The 19579-nt window shown below is 42.2% G+C and overlaps 2 protein-coding genes across 3 annotated transcripts in view; one reads left to right on the forward strand and one right to left on the reverse strand.

Annotated features, from left to right (window-relative positions):
* LRCH2 (leucine rich repeats and calponin homology domain containing 2) overlaps positions 1-19579 on the reverse strand; it is a 120686-nt gene that overhangs the window by 63036 nt on the left and 38071 nt on the right. For both annotated transcript variants that reach the window (XM_003262223.3, XM_003262222.3), the window contains exons 2-5: positions 11332-11476; positions 7526-7652; positions 2767-2872; positions 2548-2684 (exon numbers count right to left, since the gene is read on the reverse strand). In XM_003262223.3, the coding sequence (XP_003262271.1) occupies positions 2548-2684; positions 2767-2872; positions 7526-7652; positions 11332-11476 (515 nt within the window). The remainder of the gene's footprint in view (positions 1-2547; positions 2685-2766; positions 2873-7525; positions 7653-11331; positions 11477-19579) is intronic.
* Positions 12555-15758, forward strand: RBMXL3 (RBMX like 3). Its single transcript, XM_030807169.1, is given in 2 exon segments — positions 12555-14355; positions 14452-15758. Coding segments are annotated over 2 exon segments (3108 nt in total).

The raw sequence follows: 19579 nt of genomic DNA on the forward strand, positions 1-19579 counted from the left end.
CTCCAAGGGTCAAGCGATTCTCGTGCCTCAGCCTCCCCAGTAGCTGGGACTACAGGCACGTGCCACCACACCCAGCTAATTTTTTGTACTTTAGTAGAGACGGCGTTTCACCATATTGCCCAGGTTGGTCCCAAACTCCTGAGCTCAGGCGATCCATCTGCCTCAACCTCCCAAAGTGCTGCGATTACAAGTGTGAGCCACCGCACCCGGCCTTTTTTTTATTTTTAAAGACAGGGTCTCACTCTGCTGTCTAGGCTGCAGTACAGTGGTGTGATCAGGGCTCACAGCAGCCTCAACCTACTGGGTTCTAACAATCCTCCCACCTCAGCCTACCAAAGTTCCAAAGTACTGGGATTATAGGCATAAGCTACCATCCGACCTGTCTGTTAATTTCCAAAAGGGATAATAAAAAACAAACTGGAAGCTCTGTGTACATGGGGAAGTTTCCTGATGGTGAGCTTCCATCTATCTGGTGATCAGACACAGACTAGCCATTTCATCAGGTGACTCCAAAAGTTCATTATATAGATAGGTCTCTTCTCCTGCTGCAGTTTACTAAGGAAGAAGCCCACCAATTCTGCCTGAAATATGTAAGACAGGTTGCAAGCATTCTGGGAGCCAAACTGGAACGTCTCAACATTCAGTATGCAAGCATTCACTGTTTTCAGTATAGGGTCTCGCTCTTGCTATATAAGCTGTACCTGGAGCCCCTGACTCTGGTTCAATCCCTTTATAGCTTCACTGTCCAATAGGGTACCACTAGCCACACGTGTCTGCTTATTTATTTTACTTTAAGTTCTGGGATACATGTGCAAAATGTGCAGGTTTGTTACACAGGTATACATGTGCCATGGTGGTTTGCTGCACCTATCAACCCATCATCTAGGTTTTAAACCCCGCATGTATTAGGTATGTGTCCTAATGCTCTCCCTCCCCTTGCCTCCCACACCCCGACAGGCCCCAGTTTGTGACATTCCCCTCCCTGTGTCCATGTGTTCTCACTTATGAGTGAGAACATGTGGTCTTTGGTTTTCTGTTCTACATGTGTATTTAAACATAATCAAATCTAAATAAAATAAAAATTCAGTTCTTTTGTCACACTATAAACTTTCAAGTACTCAGTAGCCACTATGGCTACCGTATTGGACAGTGCAGATACAGAACATGCTCATCACCACAGCAAGTACAAATGGGATGGTGCTTCTCTAAGGAGTAAACACCAGTCTTCTGATGAGGCAAGAAGTGAGTCATCATCTGGCCACTGAGCTAACGGAGAAAACCTAAGGATCTACCTACTCCTTAGAATAAATTCCGGACTTCTGCTGATGCAAGTAAGGAATAGTCTGTGGCTGTGGGGCTGAGGGCAAGAATCTGAGGGTGTAAATCTTAGAGCCGTGGTGTTTAATATGGGAGCTACCAGTCACATGCAGCAATTTAAATTTAAATAAATCAAATTAAAATAAAATTTAAAATTTGGTTCCTTAGTTGTACTAGCTATATTCCAAGCATTCAACAGCCACATAAACAAGTGGTTACAGTATTGGACCAGTGTCGATTATAAAATATTTCCATCATTCAGAAAGTTCTACTGGACAGCACTGCCTTAGACATTCCACAAACCATCATGTTTTCAGTACTTAATCCCTATATTCAGAGTTACATGTTTCCTCCAATACTCAAGCCATTCCCAGGTTTGATGCTGTAAATCAACTTGAATCTGATTGCCTTCTCCCATAGCAGGCACAAGTTTCAGCTTTCTTCATTCTGCTAAGGTAGCTACCACCAGGACTCCAGCCAGTCTTTATTTGAATTAGAAAAGGTAACCCCTTTAGAATGAGTGGAATCTACTTTTGTAGGAAGAAAAAGACGACCTTTCTTCTGGATGTCTGCAAACCCTCTGCCAGGGCACACAGCATAAAGTACCATTTCACTGCTACTTTCTCCTCAGCCAAATAATCTTGGGCAATCTAAGTAAAGGTACTTGTTTCTACTATTCTATTTTCCATTTTCAGAAATTCTATTGACATCTCTTCCCCACTGTCCTCTTTCTTCTCTTTCATACTTTGTCCATAGGGGATTATATCATAGTTTATTCCTTAACTATCATTTAAGAGGATTCCACATGGATTTAATCCTCACTAAAGTCATAATTAATATTTTCCACTTGTATTTTGTTCTTTCTGTTATAATTCCATCTCTCAGTGCCAAGAATGTACTACAATCAATCCCACAACAAATCCCAAGTAGATATATACCTGAGTGGGAAATAGGTAGAGAGACTTCAGAGTCTCTTTTGTAAATAACTAACAACCAGAATTATCACTTCACAAGCAGAAAGTTATTATCTGGGTTTTCCAAATGCTATCCTAGAGCCTAAGCTAAAACTCCTACCAAAATGCAAAAGGCAATGCTCAGAAAAACTCTAGACAACAGTGCTTGAACAACAAATTGGCTCTCGATTTAGGTGCTTTTTGATTTACCAGTCATAAACAGATAAAATTATGAATAAAAATCAGGAGAAACATGTATAATATTTTTATTACAAACCTGTGCTGGTGGTACTTGCAATGGATTGTTATCCAAAATTATTACTTGTAAATGATGCAGCTTTCTGTAACAAACTGGAATTTCGGTCACTTTATTACAAGAGAAATCCAGCTTGACTAAGGGAAGGTCTCCTAATTCTGGTCAGAAATGAAAAATAATTAATTAAATTTTACATAGTTACTCTCTTATTCATGTGAGTAAAAATAGTGAACATCTTACCATCTGGCAAAACATGAAGATTATTTCTTCTTATATTTAGCTCTCTAAGTGAGTGTAATTTTCCCATTTGTTGGGGAAGGACTTGAATCTCATTGCAGCTAATATCCTAAGGAGAACAATAAAACAGAATTATAACAAGCTAACTGAGAAATACATATATTATATATATATTCTAATTTTTAAATTAAAGCACATGGTTAATAGCTAACAAAAGTTACCCTCTAATGTCATTGCTCTAAAGATGGATTATCTGGCAGATTTCTATTTATATGACATCATGAAGCTGACCTAGCACAGTAAATAGAAACTTCCCATACGAAAATTTGAGGTTATATCTTAGTAACTTCAACCTCTCAAAAATCTCAACTAAAGGCCAACTCATACCAGCCAAAACCAGAAGTAAGAATGATCCGGCACTCTTCACGTGGAGGTAAAGTGAAAGACTAACAACTCTCAAACATTGTGTAATCTGTCAATTACAGTAGTTGTCTTGAGATACTTGGCTGGGCAGAGCCAAGAAAGTCAAGGATTTATAAATGTGCACTGGAGAAACAGACTGTGATCAAGATCGATTTAACTAAATCGCTTTCTCCAAAGGGATACAAAATGGGAAGTTACAAGCCCCAACACTTGTGACTCATATCATAGCTCAGAGACATTCTAAGAGATCTGAGTTGGAAATCTCTCAGGTTATCTAAGGTGTCTCTCAGGAAATCTCTGTGGTTAAAATCCAAGCCCCAATTTAAAGGCAAACAATATCAAGTTTCCATAATAACAAATTGAGGTTTTTATTTATTATCATAATAAAAAACAGAAAAAAGAACAGTTTAAGTTAACTGTGCTCTCTCCCCTCTTTCTTATAATAACATCAACAAAAAGAAAAGAGAAATCTACAGCATGGTCTCAGACAGTAATCATTCCAGACACACTTCAAATGAAATTCATATTCTAATGCAACTGCCCCCAATTTCCAACTTTTAGTGAAAATGATAATAGCTTGGAGGGAGGAGAATAGTACATACATTCAGTTTTCAAAATAATATTAAAACCATGTAGGGAAGAATATAATAATGCTATAGATGATTAGGAAAATATATCCTACATACCTCCTTCAAACAATATCTAAGGCATCTTCATTCAACAATAAATATTTATTGAATACTATTAACATTTGCTAGGTACTGTTCCAGGGACTGGGGATTTATCAAGTGACAAAACAAAATTTCCTGCTGTCATAGCTCCTCATGGAGTTTACATGCAAGCAAGGGGAGTAAATTATATAATATGCTAGAAGGTGATAAGTGCTACTTAAAAAAGATAACAGGGTAGGAAAATGGCTATGCTCGCAATAGTGGGGAGGCATACTACTTCATCTCATAGAGAAGGTGATATTGAGCAGTACTGTCAGAGCTAAAAGAGTGAACCATACTAATATATAAGAAAGGAATATTCCAGACAGAAGGAACAATAAAAGTAAAGGCGCTCGGGCAGAGCACACCTGACAGGTACAAAGAACAGCAAGGAATCCAGTGTAACTAGAGGGAAACAGGCAAGGGAGAGAGTAGAATAGAGGGAGGGATATGACTTTAGCTTTTATTCTGAGAGATGTGGGCAGGATCCAGAAACTTTTGAACAGGGGATTGACATGATCTGACTTATATTTTGACAGGATCACCTTAGCTGCTATGTTCAGAATAGACTATTATTCAAATGATGGATAATAGAAGCTTGTGAAAATGTTATTTAAACATTATTGCTTCTTTCTAAAGGTATTTGATACTTATGATTTCCATATGGAAAATCCATAGAAATTTGAGAGATAGCTGTCATTTCCCAGGAGAAATAAACACAGGCATAGGAAATGAACCCACTCCAGTGGGTGCTCTACAAAATATTCTGTAGAGGATTGGAAGCCAGAGAGTATTTCCTAGGTTTCTAATGATAGAATTTCATTGCAGTTGATTATCACATCATGTGGAAGAGTATCAGGGGAAAATATTCCAATGACAGGGAATACCCACCAATTCAATATGTGATTTACAACTGTCAATTAGCCCTCCTAATGCTATCTACCCATCTACTGTTACTGATTTCAAGAGTTTAAAGCATAATAATTTTACAGTACCTAGTAAAATAATAGTGTTTAACATTTTAGAATTTTCTACATAAATTAAAAAACAGTTGGTCCTCTGTATCCACGTGTTCTGCATCCATGAATTCAACCAAATACAAATAAAAAATATTCAGGAAAAAAAAAGCATGGTTGTGTCTGTACTGAACATATATTAACTTTTTTTCTTGTCATTACTCCTTAAATAATACAAACTAACAACTACTCACACAGCATTTACACTGTATTAGGCATTATAAGTAATCTAGAGATGATTTAAAGTATACGGGAGAATGTATTTAGGTTATATGTAAATACTACCATTGTATATAAGAGACTTGAGCATTCGTGGATTTTGGTATGGGGTGAATCCTGGAACCAATCCCCCATAAAGGGACAACTGTACTAGAATTAATATAAAACTCCTAATTATTTTTTACATTTCATTTATCTAAAAATTACACCATGTAATGTAATTAAAAACATAGAGCCCAAAACTAAATTTAAAAAAAAATTACAGAGACATAAAATCTTAAATGATAACCTTTATAAAATCTGGAAAAACATTAATAGTGTTCAAGTCAAAGAAAATAATGGTCCCTTTTATTATGAACTTGTTAGATCATATCTGGAATCTCTGTTCATGTTTTAGTATAACATTAAGTGAGACTTTAAAAGGAACATTTTCTAAATCGAATTAGCTAAAAGTAAAAAGTCATACAAAGGAATAAAGGGAATAAGGATGTTTAAGCTATAGAAAAACACATCTTAAGAGTTTGGTAGGCTGAGCGCGGTGGCTGACACCTGTAATCCCAGCACTTTGGGAGGCCGAGGCAGGTGGATCACGAGGTCAGGAGTTCAAAATCAGCCTGGCCGAGATGGTGAAGCCCCATCTCTACTAAAAATACAAAAAATCAGCCAGGCGCAGTGGCAGGTGCCGGTAATCCCAGCTACTCGGGAGGCTGAGGCAGGAGAATTGCTTGAACTCGGAGGGCGGAGGTTGCAGTGAGCTGAGATAACGCCACTGCACTCCACCCTGGGCGACAGAGTGAGACTCCGTCTCAAAAAAAAAAAAAAAAAAGAGTTTGGTAAAATGGAGAGTAAACACACAACAGATTACAAATATCTGAAGGGAAAAGAAGTTGTCATTATCTATATTTCTTCACATGGTAGTCCCAGGCCCAATGGAAAAAAATGATAGAAGCATGTATTTTAGTTCAAAATAAGAAAGATTAATAACAAATAGAGTTTTGCAAAGAAGAATTAGGACAGTCACGCATGCACACGCACGTGCGCGTGCGCACACACACACACACACACACACATACACAAAGTTGTCCACCATTGAAAATATACAGTAGATGTATCAGGGATTCCTACGTCAGAAAGTGGTTGTATCTGATCACTTCTGAGATCTTTTATAACTTCAAAATTATATGGTTCTAAAACATAAGGTGAAATTCGAGGAAGTTTCCTTGTATTATAATTGGACATGCAGGTATTCCTTAATGAATAAAAGGTACTCCTGAAATTTCTGCTCATTACATTCTGCTAATATTAATTTCTCATTATGAAATTGTAGGTAAGTTCCTAAAGAAAACTTTTGACCTCCCCGGACATAATAAAGTCATACATAGGAATACTTTAGGACTTTAGTCCATGCACGGTGGCTCACACCTGTAATGCCAGCACTTTGGGAGGCCGAGGCAAGTGGATCACTTGAGGCCAGGAGTTCAAGACCAGCCTGGGCAATGCAGTGAAACCCCATCTCTACAAAAAATGCAAACATAAGTTGGGTGTGGTGGCGCATGGCTGTAATCCCAACGACTTGGGAGGCTGAGCACGAGAATCGCCTGAATCTGGGAGGCGGAGGTTGCAGTGAACCAAGATCGTGTCACTGCACACCAGTCTGGGCAACAGAGCGAGATTCTATCACAAAAAAAATACTTTAAAAATACCTATTTATTAGGAAAGCATCATTCAAAATAAAAGAAAAACATTCAGCATGGTATACTGCGTAAAGTGGAGGTAACCAAAAGATGAAAAATAGCTGAAAGCTTTGAGGCTCTGAATATGTTTCTCTCAGAATTCAATGTCCTTTAATACCTAAAATGTTATGTCCAAGGTAATTAATTTAAATTATTCTATATTTCTACAATCAATTGCATATAATGGCCTTTTACCATTTATTTCAGTCTAAAAAGTGTTATAACATCACATAAGCAAACAGTGAGGAAGAGTTATGTTGCTAATTCTGTTTGCAGACACTTTCTTCTTTTATCTCCTTTCTTTAAGGATATATCATAGTCCTATAAAAGTTTTATTTTAAAAATTCCCTTAGCTTTTCTCTAAGACCTTTACTGTCCACAAAATGAGTAAACAAATGCTTATTCATTTGAAAAGTATTTCTTAGTTTGTAAGCAAGCCTTCTGACGTCACTAGGACTAAGAAAGAACCATGCTATTTTGTGACTGGAAAAACTCAGACATATAGTATCTCAAGATTTTACTAAGTCTTACTGTATTTAGACATATACCAAGTTAGTACTTTTTTAAAAAATTACAATTAAATTCCATTAAAAATGGGTAATCTTCCAAAATGTAGATATATTATGCATATTGCATTAATTGATACAACTATGTTACTCACCAATTCCATTAAATCTTTTAACTTCCCAATTTCTTCTGGAATCGATACCAGTTTATTATTACTGACGACCAAAACTTTAAGGGGAAGATCAAATAGGTATTTTGGCAATGTTGATAAAAGATTTCGGCTGAAAAGAATGAGAAAGTTTCATTATGAGAATATGTATGTAATGTGACATATTAAAAATGAAGAAATCACTTTGTAAGTAAATAATATTCTATCACTAAGTAATAACTTAATAAGTACTTACTGAGTGCTCACTTTGTATCAGGCACAGTGTTAAATTTCTTATATGCACTGTGTCATTTAATCCTCATGTTAATGACACAAGATTAAGTAGTTATTATCTCCATTATACAAATCAAAAACGAAAGTTAAAACTGGTTAAGTGATTTGCCCAACTACAGCAGAGATCCATAGCATAGCAAACCCCATGCAGGCAGACCTATGATACTACTCCACACACCATCAGTTCTCAAAAACTCAGAATGATTCCCCCGAGCTCAATAATGTCAGAACTTTGCTCCTTGATATAATTCTGGTATATTCAATACTTCCATGCTAGGGAAAGTCTCCAGCGATAAATGTCCATGCACTATGTTCAAGTTTATAAAAGAGTGAATAGGACTATACCTTCAAAAACATGTAGTAACCCTAACCCATTCCCTTTTAAGGTTTAACAGCCTATTAGCACCTTTATCTCAGCTCAAAGTTGATAAAACATTCTTATCTCTGTAGATACATTTAAATATAATAACTAACATTACTGAGTGCCTACTATTACCAGGCCATGTTCAGGGCAGCTCATGTGAATTAACTCTCACAGTGATCCTCATTTTGCAGCAGCTCATGTGAATTAACTCTCACAGTGATCCCCATTTTGCAGATGAAGAAATAGTCACAAAGAGTTTAAGTAAACTGCTCAAAGTCACACAGCTGTAAAGTGGGAGAGGCAGGATTCAAACTCAGGCAATCTGGCTCTGGGGTCTTTGCTCTCAAAGTACTATGGTCAAATTTATATGCCAAAACAGACTGACTGACCCAAATGAACCACTAACAAAATGTGTATTTTTCCATTCCATTTACATACTAACAAGCATTGGTAAGCGATAAGCTATTATTTTCCCTGTTTTTCAAAGTGTCATTTATAGACCTACACCTAGCATTTCACGTAACATACACAGCAACAAAAGTCCAGTGTTACTCAAGGGGGGACTTGAAGACCCTCCTCCCCATCTTTTCTCTGGCAAAGGACATCCAGAAATACTAAACTGGTTTTAATAACACGGCACAAACAAACAAACAAAAAAAATGGCAATGCCCCTCAACCAGCAATAATGGCCAGACTGCTGGAATGTCAAATGTGCTAGGGTCCTGTCATAATCCTTCACACTTTCAGAATGAAGCAGGCTCCTTGGAAAAATGGTCAGTCTGGGTCCCTTCACACCAGGGCACACAAGGATCTTTCTATAGGATTCTACTGAAAAAGGCAGGTAGTATATAGGAAGAGAGAAGAGTTGAAAAATTATTTTACAAGTTTATTAAGAGATTTTCACCAAAATAAATAAATACATGGAAGAAATAATGGCAAACTCATTCTAATACATCTTCAGGCCAAAAATAGCTTAACAATCAATTTATTTTCTTCCCTTAAAAAGCATATTTAGGCTGGTCACAATGGCTCACGCCTGTAATCCCAGCACTTTTGAGAGGCCGAGGCGGGCAAATCATTTGAGGTCAGGAGTTTGAGACCAGCCTGGCCAACGTGGTGAAACACTGCCTCTACTAAAAATTAGCCGGGCCTGGTGGCAGGTGCCTGTAGTTCCAGCTACTTGGGAGGCTGAGGCAGGTGAAACATTTGAACTTGGGAGGCGGAGGTTGCAGTGAGCCAAGATGGTGCCGCTCCACCCTGGGAGACAGAGTAAGACTCCGTCTAAAAAAAAAAAAAGGCATATTCATTGAGTTAACACAATCATCTTTCACCAGAATCTGGTTTCTTCATACTGGCAAATAAATTATTAATTGTCATTTTTTTACTACATGCTTTAGAGAGGAATTCAGTCACTAGAACAAATGTTATTTCAATATAGTTTGCTCAAAAATTTTTGTGACTGTAAAAAAAAATCAAAGTTGACTTTTACAGATCATGACAGGATAGAATCAGAGAAAGTTTTAGTAAAACTAAGATTACCATATGTGTTAATAGAGAAATGTAATTCAGTTTTTGGTGAATCACTTTTTCCGCAAAAGAACAAAATGAAACAGAAACAAAGACAAAACTTAAAAATACCTCACTTTCCTCAAACCTCTCCTAAGCCAGGCCAAGGAGATTTATACCTACTTAGAGAAAGGAGCAACCGAAATGATTGGTATCTATGGAAGGAAATTTCTCTCACACTTTTTTTTTTTTTTTTTTTGAGACAGAGTCTCGCTCTGTCACCCAGGCTGGAGTGCAGTGGCATGATCTCGGCTCACTGCAAGCTCCGCCTCCCGGGTTCACACCATTCTCCTGCCTCAGCCTCCCGAGTAGCTGGGACTACAGGCACCCACCACCATGCCTGGCTAATTTTTTGTAATTTTAGTAGAGACAGGGTTTCACCGTGTTAGCCAGGATGGTCTCGATCTCCTGACCTTGTGATCCGCCCGCTTTGGCCTCCCAAAGCGCTGGGATTACAGGTGTGAGCCACCGCGCCCAGCCAGGAAACTTCTCTCCCACATTTTAAGGTGTAAAATGGTTTCAGTTAAAATAGCTTGTACTGTCAGGTAACACCACTGGGGGAGTCATACAAAAGAACTGATATATCACAGTGAGAAAGGAACATTATCATTTATGTATATTAATTATATTTACTACTTCTCTATATGGGAATTTAGACAAGTAACTTGGTTAATGAGGAGATTATCCCTTCCAACTGAATAAAAAAAGAAAAAAATTCTAAAATTAAGTCACAATATATCAATTTTCATTCAATGTTACTGATTTGGCCGGGAAAGTTTTTTCTTATACTTATTGAGTGTTCATTCTTTTACATATATAAGGTAAAAGCTATGTATGAATGAGAGCTCTATAGCCAGACTGCTTCGATTTTAATCTTGGCTCTACCACTTGCTGAATATATCTATGAATTTGGACAAATAGCTTAACCCAGTTTCCTCATCTGTAATGCAGGGATAACAATAGTACGTATCTCAAAATGCTGTCATGAAAACTAGATAAGGTAATACGGGTAAAGCGTTTGGAACACTGACTGCCTGGCACATGGTAAGCACTTACTAAGTATAAACATGAACTGTCATCCACTTCCAAACCTTTCAACATTCTCACCCCACTCTAACCATCCTTGAAGTAGAAGCAAGAAGTCACAAAAGTGAGAAAAAATAACTCAAGCACTGTTTGTTTCACATATCTAATGATGCATATAAAATCTGTATTGTGGTGCTATAATTTCAGGAAAATATTTATGGTCTAAAGCCTTGCTACTCAAACTGAGGTCTAAGGACCAGCAGGTAGGCATGGGCATTGCCAAGGGGCCTGTTAGAAACGCAGGCCCCACAACAGACCTAAGAAATTAGAATCTGCATTCTAACAGATCTCCGGGTAATTCCTGTGTGTTAAAGTTTGCTAAGCTCTGCTCTTAAGAACAAGATAAAAGCCTACAAAATAATGTGAACATATAAAAAACACAAATAAGATACTGTTGAGATAAATTTAAGCTACACAGCCAAATCAAACATATTCCTTTGCGACTAAAAAAGGATTAGAACAACAATAAAAACCAAAATTTATTTTTAAACTGTTTCCTTACCTAATGTTAAGGTATGTTAACATCTGCAGATTTTTAATGGCTTCAGGAATGGTTTTGATGCAATTATGATATAAATTTAATGTTTCAAGGGGTGCAAATAACCAGACATCAGAAGGAATTTCTGTAAAACGATTTCTGGAAAGATCTGAAAAAAAAAATGAGTATTAAACATATACCTATATCTATGGTAATTAAAAGAACTATTTTCACACTTGCTGAATCACTTAGAATCTAAGCAACTACTTAAAATACTTTAAAATATACAATATTATCCATCAATACCTTGAAGGCAAAAAACATCATTTAGAAATACACTCATACGGCTGGGCGCGGTGGCTCACACCTGTAATACCAGCACTTTGGGAGGCCAAAGCAGGCAGATCTTTTGAGCTCAGGAGTTGGAGACCAGCCTGGCCAACATGGCGAAATCCTGTGTCTACTAAAAACACAAAAATTAGCGGATATGATGGTGGGCCCCTGTAATCCCAGCTTCTCAGGAGGCTGAGGCAGGAGAATCGCTTGAACCCAGGAGGCGGAGGTTGCAGGGAGCTGACATCACACCACTGCACTCCAGCCTGGGTGACAGAGTGAGACTCTGTCTCACAAAAAAAAAAAAAAAAAAAAAAAAAACCTCATAGAATGCATGTTTATTAATCAGATGTATTTGATATGCTTCAGTATACCTAAATTCCAAATATGCTATTTGTCTTTTAAAATACCAATGAAGAATTATCTCTGATCTTTAAAAGCAAACACAAAAATACCTCCCACGATCCCACAACCCCCTCCATCTGCCTCTTCTTTTACAGCCAAACTTACATAAATCCACAACACAACTAAATTTCTTACTTACCATGGACTTCTCAACCCACTGTAATTTGGTTTCTATCCACTCTCACATCCACCAATGTTACCAACAACCACCATATCAATAACCATTCCATATGTCTGGAAAGATTATTTTCCTTTGGCTTAGAAGACTACACTTCTGGGATCTCTTCCTACCTCTCTGGCTACTTCTTATTTTCTATTCCTAGGTTTTCCTCTACCTGCATCATAGACGTTGGTGTTCCCAAGAACTATGACGTAAAGTACTCTTCCTTCTTGAGACATACACCCCCCAACCGGTAGGAGCCGCCCTCCACGAGAGCGCTCGAAGGCCGCGACTGAGTTGCTGTGTCATCACTTCCCACTTCCTCTGACCCACCATTCGGCAGGCAGACATGATGGAAGCGGATCGCCCAGAGAAGCTTTTCATTGGGGGCCTCAGCCTCAAAACCGACGAGAAAGCCCTCAAGGCCGAGTTTGGCAAGTATGGCCGCATCATCGAGGTGTTCCTGATGAAAGACCGAGAAACCAACAAGTCGAGGGGCTTCGCGTTCATCATCTTCGAAAGCCCTGCAGACGCCAACGCCGCCGCCAGAGATATGAACGGCAAGTACCTAGATGGTAAGGCCATCAAGGTGGCCCTGGCCATCAAACCAGCATTCAAGAGCAGCCGGTGGGTCCCGCCAACCCCTGGCAGCGGCGGTCGCTCGAGGTTCTCACACGGAACCAGTGGGGGTGGCAGCAGCCCACAGCAATCCCCCTCTCGGGGCGGGCCCGATGATGGCCGCGGCTACGCGGGGTATTTCGACCTGCGGCCCTACAGGGCCCTGATGCCCAGGAAGCGCGGGCCGTCGTGGCACTGGGCCAGCCCACCCCACAAGAGGGCCGCGCCATCGAGCCTGGCTCGCAGCATTGGCGGTGGAATGCGCGGGAAGGCACCGACCATGTCGGGGAGAGATGGCTACTCAGGCTTGCAGCGACCGCACTGGGCCGGCGCACCCCGCAAGAGGGCTGCGCCCCCGTCGAGCCTGGCTCACATTGGCGGCAATGGAATGCCTGGGAAGGCCCCGGCCCTGTGGGGGCAAGATGGCTACTCAGGCCCGCCGGTCCGGGAGCCGCTGCCCCCATGCCGCGACCCTGGGGATTTTGTCCCCGCGCTCAGAGAGTACAGCCGCCGCTATTATGGCCACTCCAGTGTCCCTGACTACCATCCCTTGGGAGGCGACGGCAACCAAAATGGCTACAGGGGTCGTGACCATGACTACGCAGGTCATCCCAGCAAAGGCTCCTACCGAGAGCCCCTCGAGAGCTACGGAGGCCCATGCGGCGGTGCCCCTGGGTGGGGGAAACCGCCATCTTATGGAGGAGGATGCCGCTACGAGGAGTATCAGGGCCACTCGCCTGATGCCTACAGCGGGGACTGCTCGTACGAGGCCTTGCCCGTCACCTTGCCAGACGCCTCCAGCGGGGACCGCTCGCCCAAAGCCTATAGCGGGGGCCGCGGCGGTTCCAGTAACGGTTATGGCCGGAGCGACCGCTACGGAGAAGGCCGCTACAAGGAGTACAGAGGCTACTCACTCGATGCCAACAGCGGAGGCCGCTCGCCCGACACCTACAGCGGGGGCCACAACAGTTCCAGCTGGAGCAACCGCTACAGAGGAGGAGGCCACTACGAGGAGTACCGAGGCCGCTCCCTCGATGCCAACAGCAGAGGCCACTGGCCGGACGCCTACAGCGGGGGCCACGGCAGTTCCAGCCAGAGCAACCGCTACGGAGGAGGAGGCCGCTACAAGGAGTACCGAGGCCGCTCGCTAGATGCTAACAGCGGAAGATACTCGCCCGACGCCTACAGCAGGGGCCATGACAGTTCCAGCTGGAGAGACTTCTACGGAGGAGGAGGCCGCTATGGAGGAGGAGGCCTCTCTGAGGAGAACCGAGGCCACTCTCTGGATGCCAACAGCAGAGGCCGCTCGCCCGACGCCTACAGCGGGGGCCATGATAGTTCCAGCTGGAGCGACCGCTATGGAGGAGGAGGCCGTTATAAGGAGTACCGAGGCCACTTGCTGGATGCCAACAGCGGAGGCCGCTCGCCTGACGCCTACAGCAGGGGCCACGACAGTTCCAGCTGGAACAACCGCTATGGAGGAGGAGGCCGCTATGACAACAGAGGCCACTCTCTGGATGCCAACAGTGGAGGCCACTCGCCAGATGCCCACAGTGGGGGCCGCAACATTTCCAGCAACAGTTACGGCCAGAGCCACCGCTATGGAGGAGGCCGCTATGAGTATCAAGGCCGCTCGCACGAAGCCCACAGCGGGGGCCACGACAGTTCCAGCTGGAGTGACCACTACAGAGGAGGAGACCACTACGAGGAGTACCAAGGCTGCTCACTTGATGCCAACAGCGGAGGCCACTCGCCCGACACCTACAGCAGGGGCCACGACAGTTCCAGCTGGAGCGACCGCTACTGAGGAGGAGGCCGCTACGAGGAGTACCAAGGCTGCTCACTTGATGCCAACAGCGGAGGCCACTCGCCTGACACCTACAGCGGGGGCCACGACAGTTCCACCTGGAGCCACTGCTATGGAGGAGGAGACTGCTACGAGGAGAACCGAGGCCACTCTCTCGATGCCAACAGTGGAGGCCACTCACCCGAGGCCTACAGCGGGGGCCGCGACAGTTCCAGCAACAGTTACGAGCAGAGCCACTGCTATGGAGGAGAAGGCTACTATGAAGACTACCAAGGCCCCTCGCCTGATGCCTACAGTGGAGGCCGCGACAGTTCCAGCAACAGTTACGACCAGAGCCACCGCTATGGAGGAGAAGGCTACTACGAAGAGTACCGAGGCCCCTCGCCTGATGCCTACAGTGGAGGCCGCGAAAGTTCCAGCAACAGTTACGAGCAGAGCCACTGCTATGGAGGAGAAGGCTACTACGAAGAGTACCGAGGCCCCTCGCCTGATGCCTACAGTGGAGGCCGCGACAGTTCCAGCAACAGTTACGAGCAGAGCCACCGCTATGGAGGAGAAGGCTACTACGAAGAGTACCGAGGCCCCTCGCCTGATGCCTACAGTGGAGGCCGCGACAGTTCCAGCAACAGTTACGAGCAGAGCCACCGCTATGGAGGAGAAGGCTACTACGAAGAGTACCGAGGCCCCTCGCCTGATGCCTACAGTGGAGGCCGCGACAGTTCCAGCAACAGTTACGAGCAGAGCCACCGCTATGGAGGAGAAGGCTACTACGAAGAGTACCGAGGCCCCTCGCCTGATGCCTACAGTGGAGGCCGCGACAGTTCCATCAAGAGTTACGGCCTGAGCGACCGCTACGGAGGAGGAGGCCGCTACGAGGAGTACCGGGGCAGCTTGCCCGACACCTACAGTGGCGGCCGCAACAGATCCAGCAACAGTTACGGCCGGAGCAACCGCTACTTGAGGGGCCAAGACCGGGTAGGCAGACCGGATTGTGGGCTCCCTCTGCCCATGGAAAGGGGCAGCCCTCCCCTGCATGATTCTTACAGCCGGTCGGGCTGCAGGGTGCCCAGGGGCGGAGGCCGTCAAGGAGGCCGCTTGGAGAGGGGGGAAGGCTGGAGCAGATACTAAGCAGGAACAGACTTGGGACCAAAAATCCCTTTTCAAAGAAAGTAACAAAAAGAAGAACCTGTTCTATGTTAACTACCCAAGGACTAGTATAAGTAGGAGTTGTTTTTACCTTTTAAGAATTTCCTGTTAAGATCTCCATTTTTATGCTTTTGTGAGGAAAAACTTAAAATTTATTTAGTTTGAAATTGTTAATGTTGGTTTCAACAAGTTCATGTTAAAAGTATAAGATATGAACCTGAGTCTTAGTCTTCTTCTATTTACAAGTTGAAATACGATTAATGGCTTCTTCCCTTGTAAATGTTCCTGATAAATGAGGCAAACAGTTTTAAGATCTTTCATAAACATCTGCTCACCTAAAATGGAAAAATGGATCATTCTGCTAATTTAAACCAACTAGGTTGTGGGTGGAGAGTGGGAGGGATTGGTGTATACTACTCTTAAGATTTCAGGGTGTCTTTCAAACTGAATCTCCGTGTTCCCAGTATTAAAAACCAAACAACCAACAACAACAACAACAAAAATGATTTAGATCAAATGTTTATGAAAATAAATTATGTTCACTCAGTAAATCTGAAAAGTAAATGGAAAAAAAAAGATATACACTCTACTAGGTGATTTCATCCAACCTAGATCCAAATTATATTTACATACTGATGAATTGCAAATTAAGGGTATGACTAAAAGCCTATGTTCTGATCTTCAGGACTTCACCTTGATATCTCTCAGGCACCTCAAATTCTACAAATATGAAATCTGAAATGAAGATCTTTTCCCACACTTCTGTTTTGTTTTTGTTTTTGTTTTTTGTTTTTTGTTCTCATCTCAATGTCAACAACAACTTCCTGGTGAGTTGCTCAAGCCAGAAACCTGGTATTCATCCTTGATTCATTCCTCTCCTAAATTATTGCGAGTACACACAAATATAGTTCCATTCATTTAAATTTTCACAAAAATTAAATCATGGAATTGTTATAACCATTACTCCTATTAAGGGTTTACTTGTTAAATGAAATTTTGAAAAATACTTAGGACATTACAGCAGTGGGTTGAAAAATAAATACTCTAGAAGAGAGTTGCTCAACCCCACCACTGTGGACCTTTTGGACTGGATAACCATTGTAGGGGGCTATCCTGGGCACTGTAGGATATTTAGCAGCATCTCTGGCATCTACCCACTAGATGCCAGCAACAACCTGTATTCATGGCAGACAAATAATGTCCCCAAAGGTGCAAACCCCCAAAAACTACCTGGGTAACTATCAAGTTAGTTACCTTGTCATAGAAATTTACTTTGCTTACACTAGCTCATTATATTTATTTGGTTAAAAATGTAAGAAAATTTTGTGCCTTTGTCAGGAAGAGCATCCAGCTTAGTTCAATGTACCTCATTTAGCATCTGATCTGCCCTCATAAAAACAACCTCCTATCAGTAATGCTCAACTTCCTCATTCCAAGGGATGAGGCCTATTCACTTAGCAATATAGTAAATTCCTTATTCAGAACATTAACATATGTATTACTATATATGTAATATAGAGAGATACATATAGAGAAGGAGAGAGATATATATTCTCTTAATGTAAAATTGTATAACTGGCAAAAAATAGTTATGTTTATATAATATGAAAATTTCTATTCTTCCTCCTCCCACCATAAAATTCTGAATAACTAAAAAAAAAAAATAGAATTACTGGAAGCCAAAATCTAAACTAGAAATAAATGTTTCCCAATATTCTGGCTTACCTCCTCTGGATACCCAAGCATCACACAGTTCTATTGGGGAAGAAAGTGAAGTCACTGTTTTTAGTTTAGGATATGTTTCTTTATATTTACAGTTTTACCTCTTATTCTTGTAACTTCAGAATTCTGGGAGTTCAAAATTACTGTTTACAAGTAATTTGAAATCCTAAAAACAAAATTATGCCCAGTTTGTTATTCTGTATAATACCTAGTATTAAGTACTCATAAATAATACAGTGGTCTCAGAGATAGATGATAGTAACTTGTATTAAGATTGCAAGAACAGGGTTAAGAGAAAGTGGATAAAATTTGAAATATATTTTGAAATTAGGACTCACAGGGGATGGCAAGGAACTAGGTATGTGGAAGAAATGAGAGGAAAGAATCAAGGATGGCACCCAGGATTCTGGCCTGGACAGCTAAAATAATATTTTTTAATAAACAGTGAGAGTGTAACAGGATTTTTGTAGCTGCTTCTACTGGTGAGGTTTTTGCTTTTCTGAAACAGGGGTGCAATGAAGGGTTCAAGTTTATATGTGTATAAACCGAGACATCTGAGAGAGACTCAAAGAGGGGCTGTTAAATGGGCATTAGACAGATGAATCTTGATCTCCTAAGTGAAGTATGGGATGGATATATAAAATTGAAAGTTGTGGCCGGGCACAGTGGCTCACGCCTATAATCCCAGCACTTTGGGAGGCCGAGGTGGGCGGATCATGAGGTCAAGAGTTCGAGACCAGCCTGAACAATATGGTGAAACCTCGTCTCTTACTAAAAATACAAAAATTAGCCAGGCGTGGTGGCGCACGCCTGTAATTCCAGCTACTCAGGAGGCTGAGGCAGGAGAATTGCTTGAACCCGGAAGGCAGAGATTGCAGTGAGCCGAGATCGTGCCACTGCACTCCAGCCTGAGTGACAGAGTGAGACTCCATCTCAAAAAAAAAAAAAAAATTGAAAGTTGTAGGAATATGGTTAGTTCTATTAAATCACAGAAATGGAAGGCATCACCTAATATCTGAGTATTGAATTAGAGAGATCAAGAATGGGCTTTCAGGAAGGCCAACACTTAGTGAGTAGAGAAAAAACAGCAAGCAGAGAAGGCTGAAAATAATAGTCATGAGAAAACACAGTAACCAAAGAAGTTCAAAAAGTGACAGGAGGCTGACCTTTGTTTTCCAAGATAGCTGACTAAAAACATTTCCAGTGCACCTCATCCACGTAGAAAAACCAAAGTGGTATGCAGACAATCACACTTTGAATACATTACCCAACAGGGAACACGGGATTCAACAGAAAAAGTGAAAGGAAACTCCAAAATCTGGGAATGAAAAGGAAAGCAGACAGCCTGTGTGGTCTGTCTGCTGGGAACTGGCAATGAATCCCTAAGAGAGAGTGAGTGAGTATCTTTCTGCAATCCACTTTCCCACTCAAGAATCATACAATCCAGGCCACAGGAGAGCACCCTGACCCACCCAAATCCTGAATCTGATTTAGGGAGCATCCAGGAGGCTGTGAGAAGGAACTGCTCCAAGGAGGCAACATGCCCTGGGTCCCACACAATTCGTGAGAACTAAGTAGCCACAGTAAGATGCCATTCTTAATCCTAGCTCTTAGCAAACTATGAGTGATCCTGGGAATCTGCAGCACCAGTCTTGGCCATTGGGGAAGATCAGGTTGCATCTTGTGGAGCAGGGGCTTGAGCAGGAATGGGGATCAATGGGGATCCCACAACCAAAACTAAGAAACAGACATGGCATGGGCTCCAGCCTCTGGCACTGGAACCAGGCTCCCAATGCTCCGATCCTGAGCAGGATGAGTTACTGCAGAGGCTTGGTCTTGAGCTGGGTGCTGGCTTCTATGGCTCATGGCTGAATTATGGGCTGGGTGCAAACTGCCATACTAGCAGAACAGCCAGGTTGGCTGCCACAGCTGGGATGAGGGAGGGACAGCAGTGGTCTCATCCTCCCTGGCACCCATGGCAGGACCTCAGCACAGCAGCAGTCACCTCTCACCCAAGCATTTCACCAGGGGCATGAGGACTACACTGCCTGCCCCACCCCCACATCATGGCGCACGCACAC

This window comes from Nomascus leucogenys, chromosome X (genome assembly GCF_006542625.1).
Source record: "Nomascus leucogenys isolate Asia chromosome X, Asia_NLE_v1, whole genome shotgun sequence".
Classification (NCBI taxonomy): Eukaryota; Metazoa; Chordata; class Mammalia; order Primates; family Hylobatidae; genus Nomascus; species Nomascus leucogenys.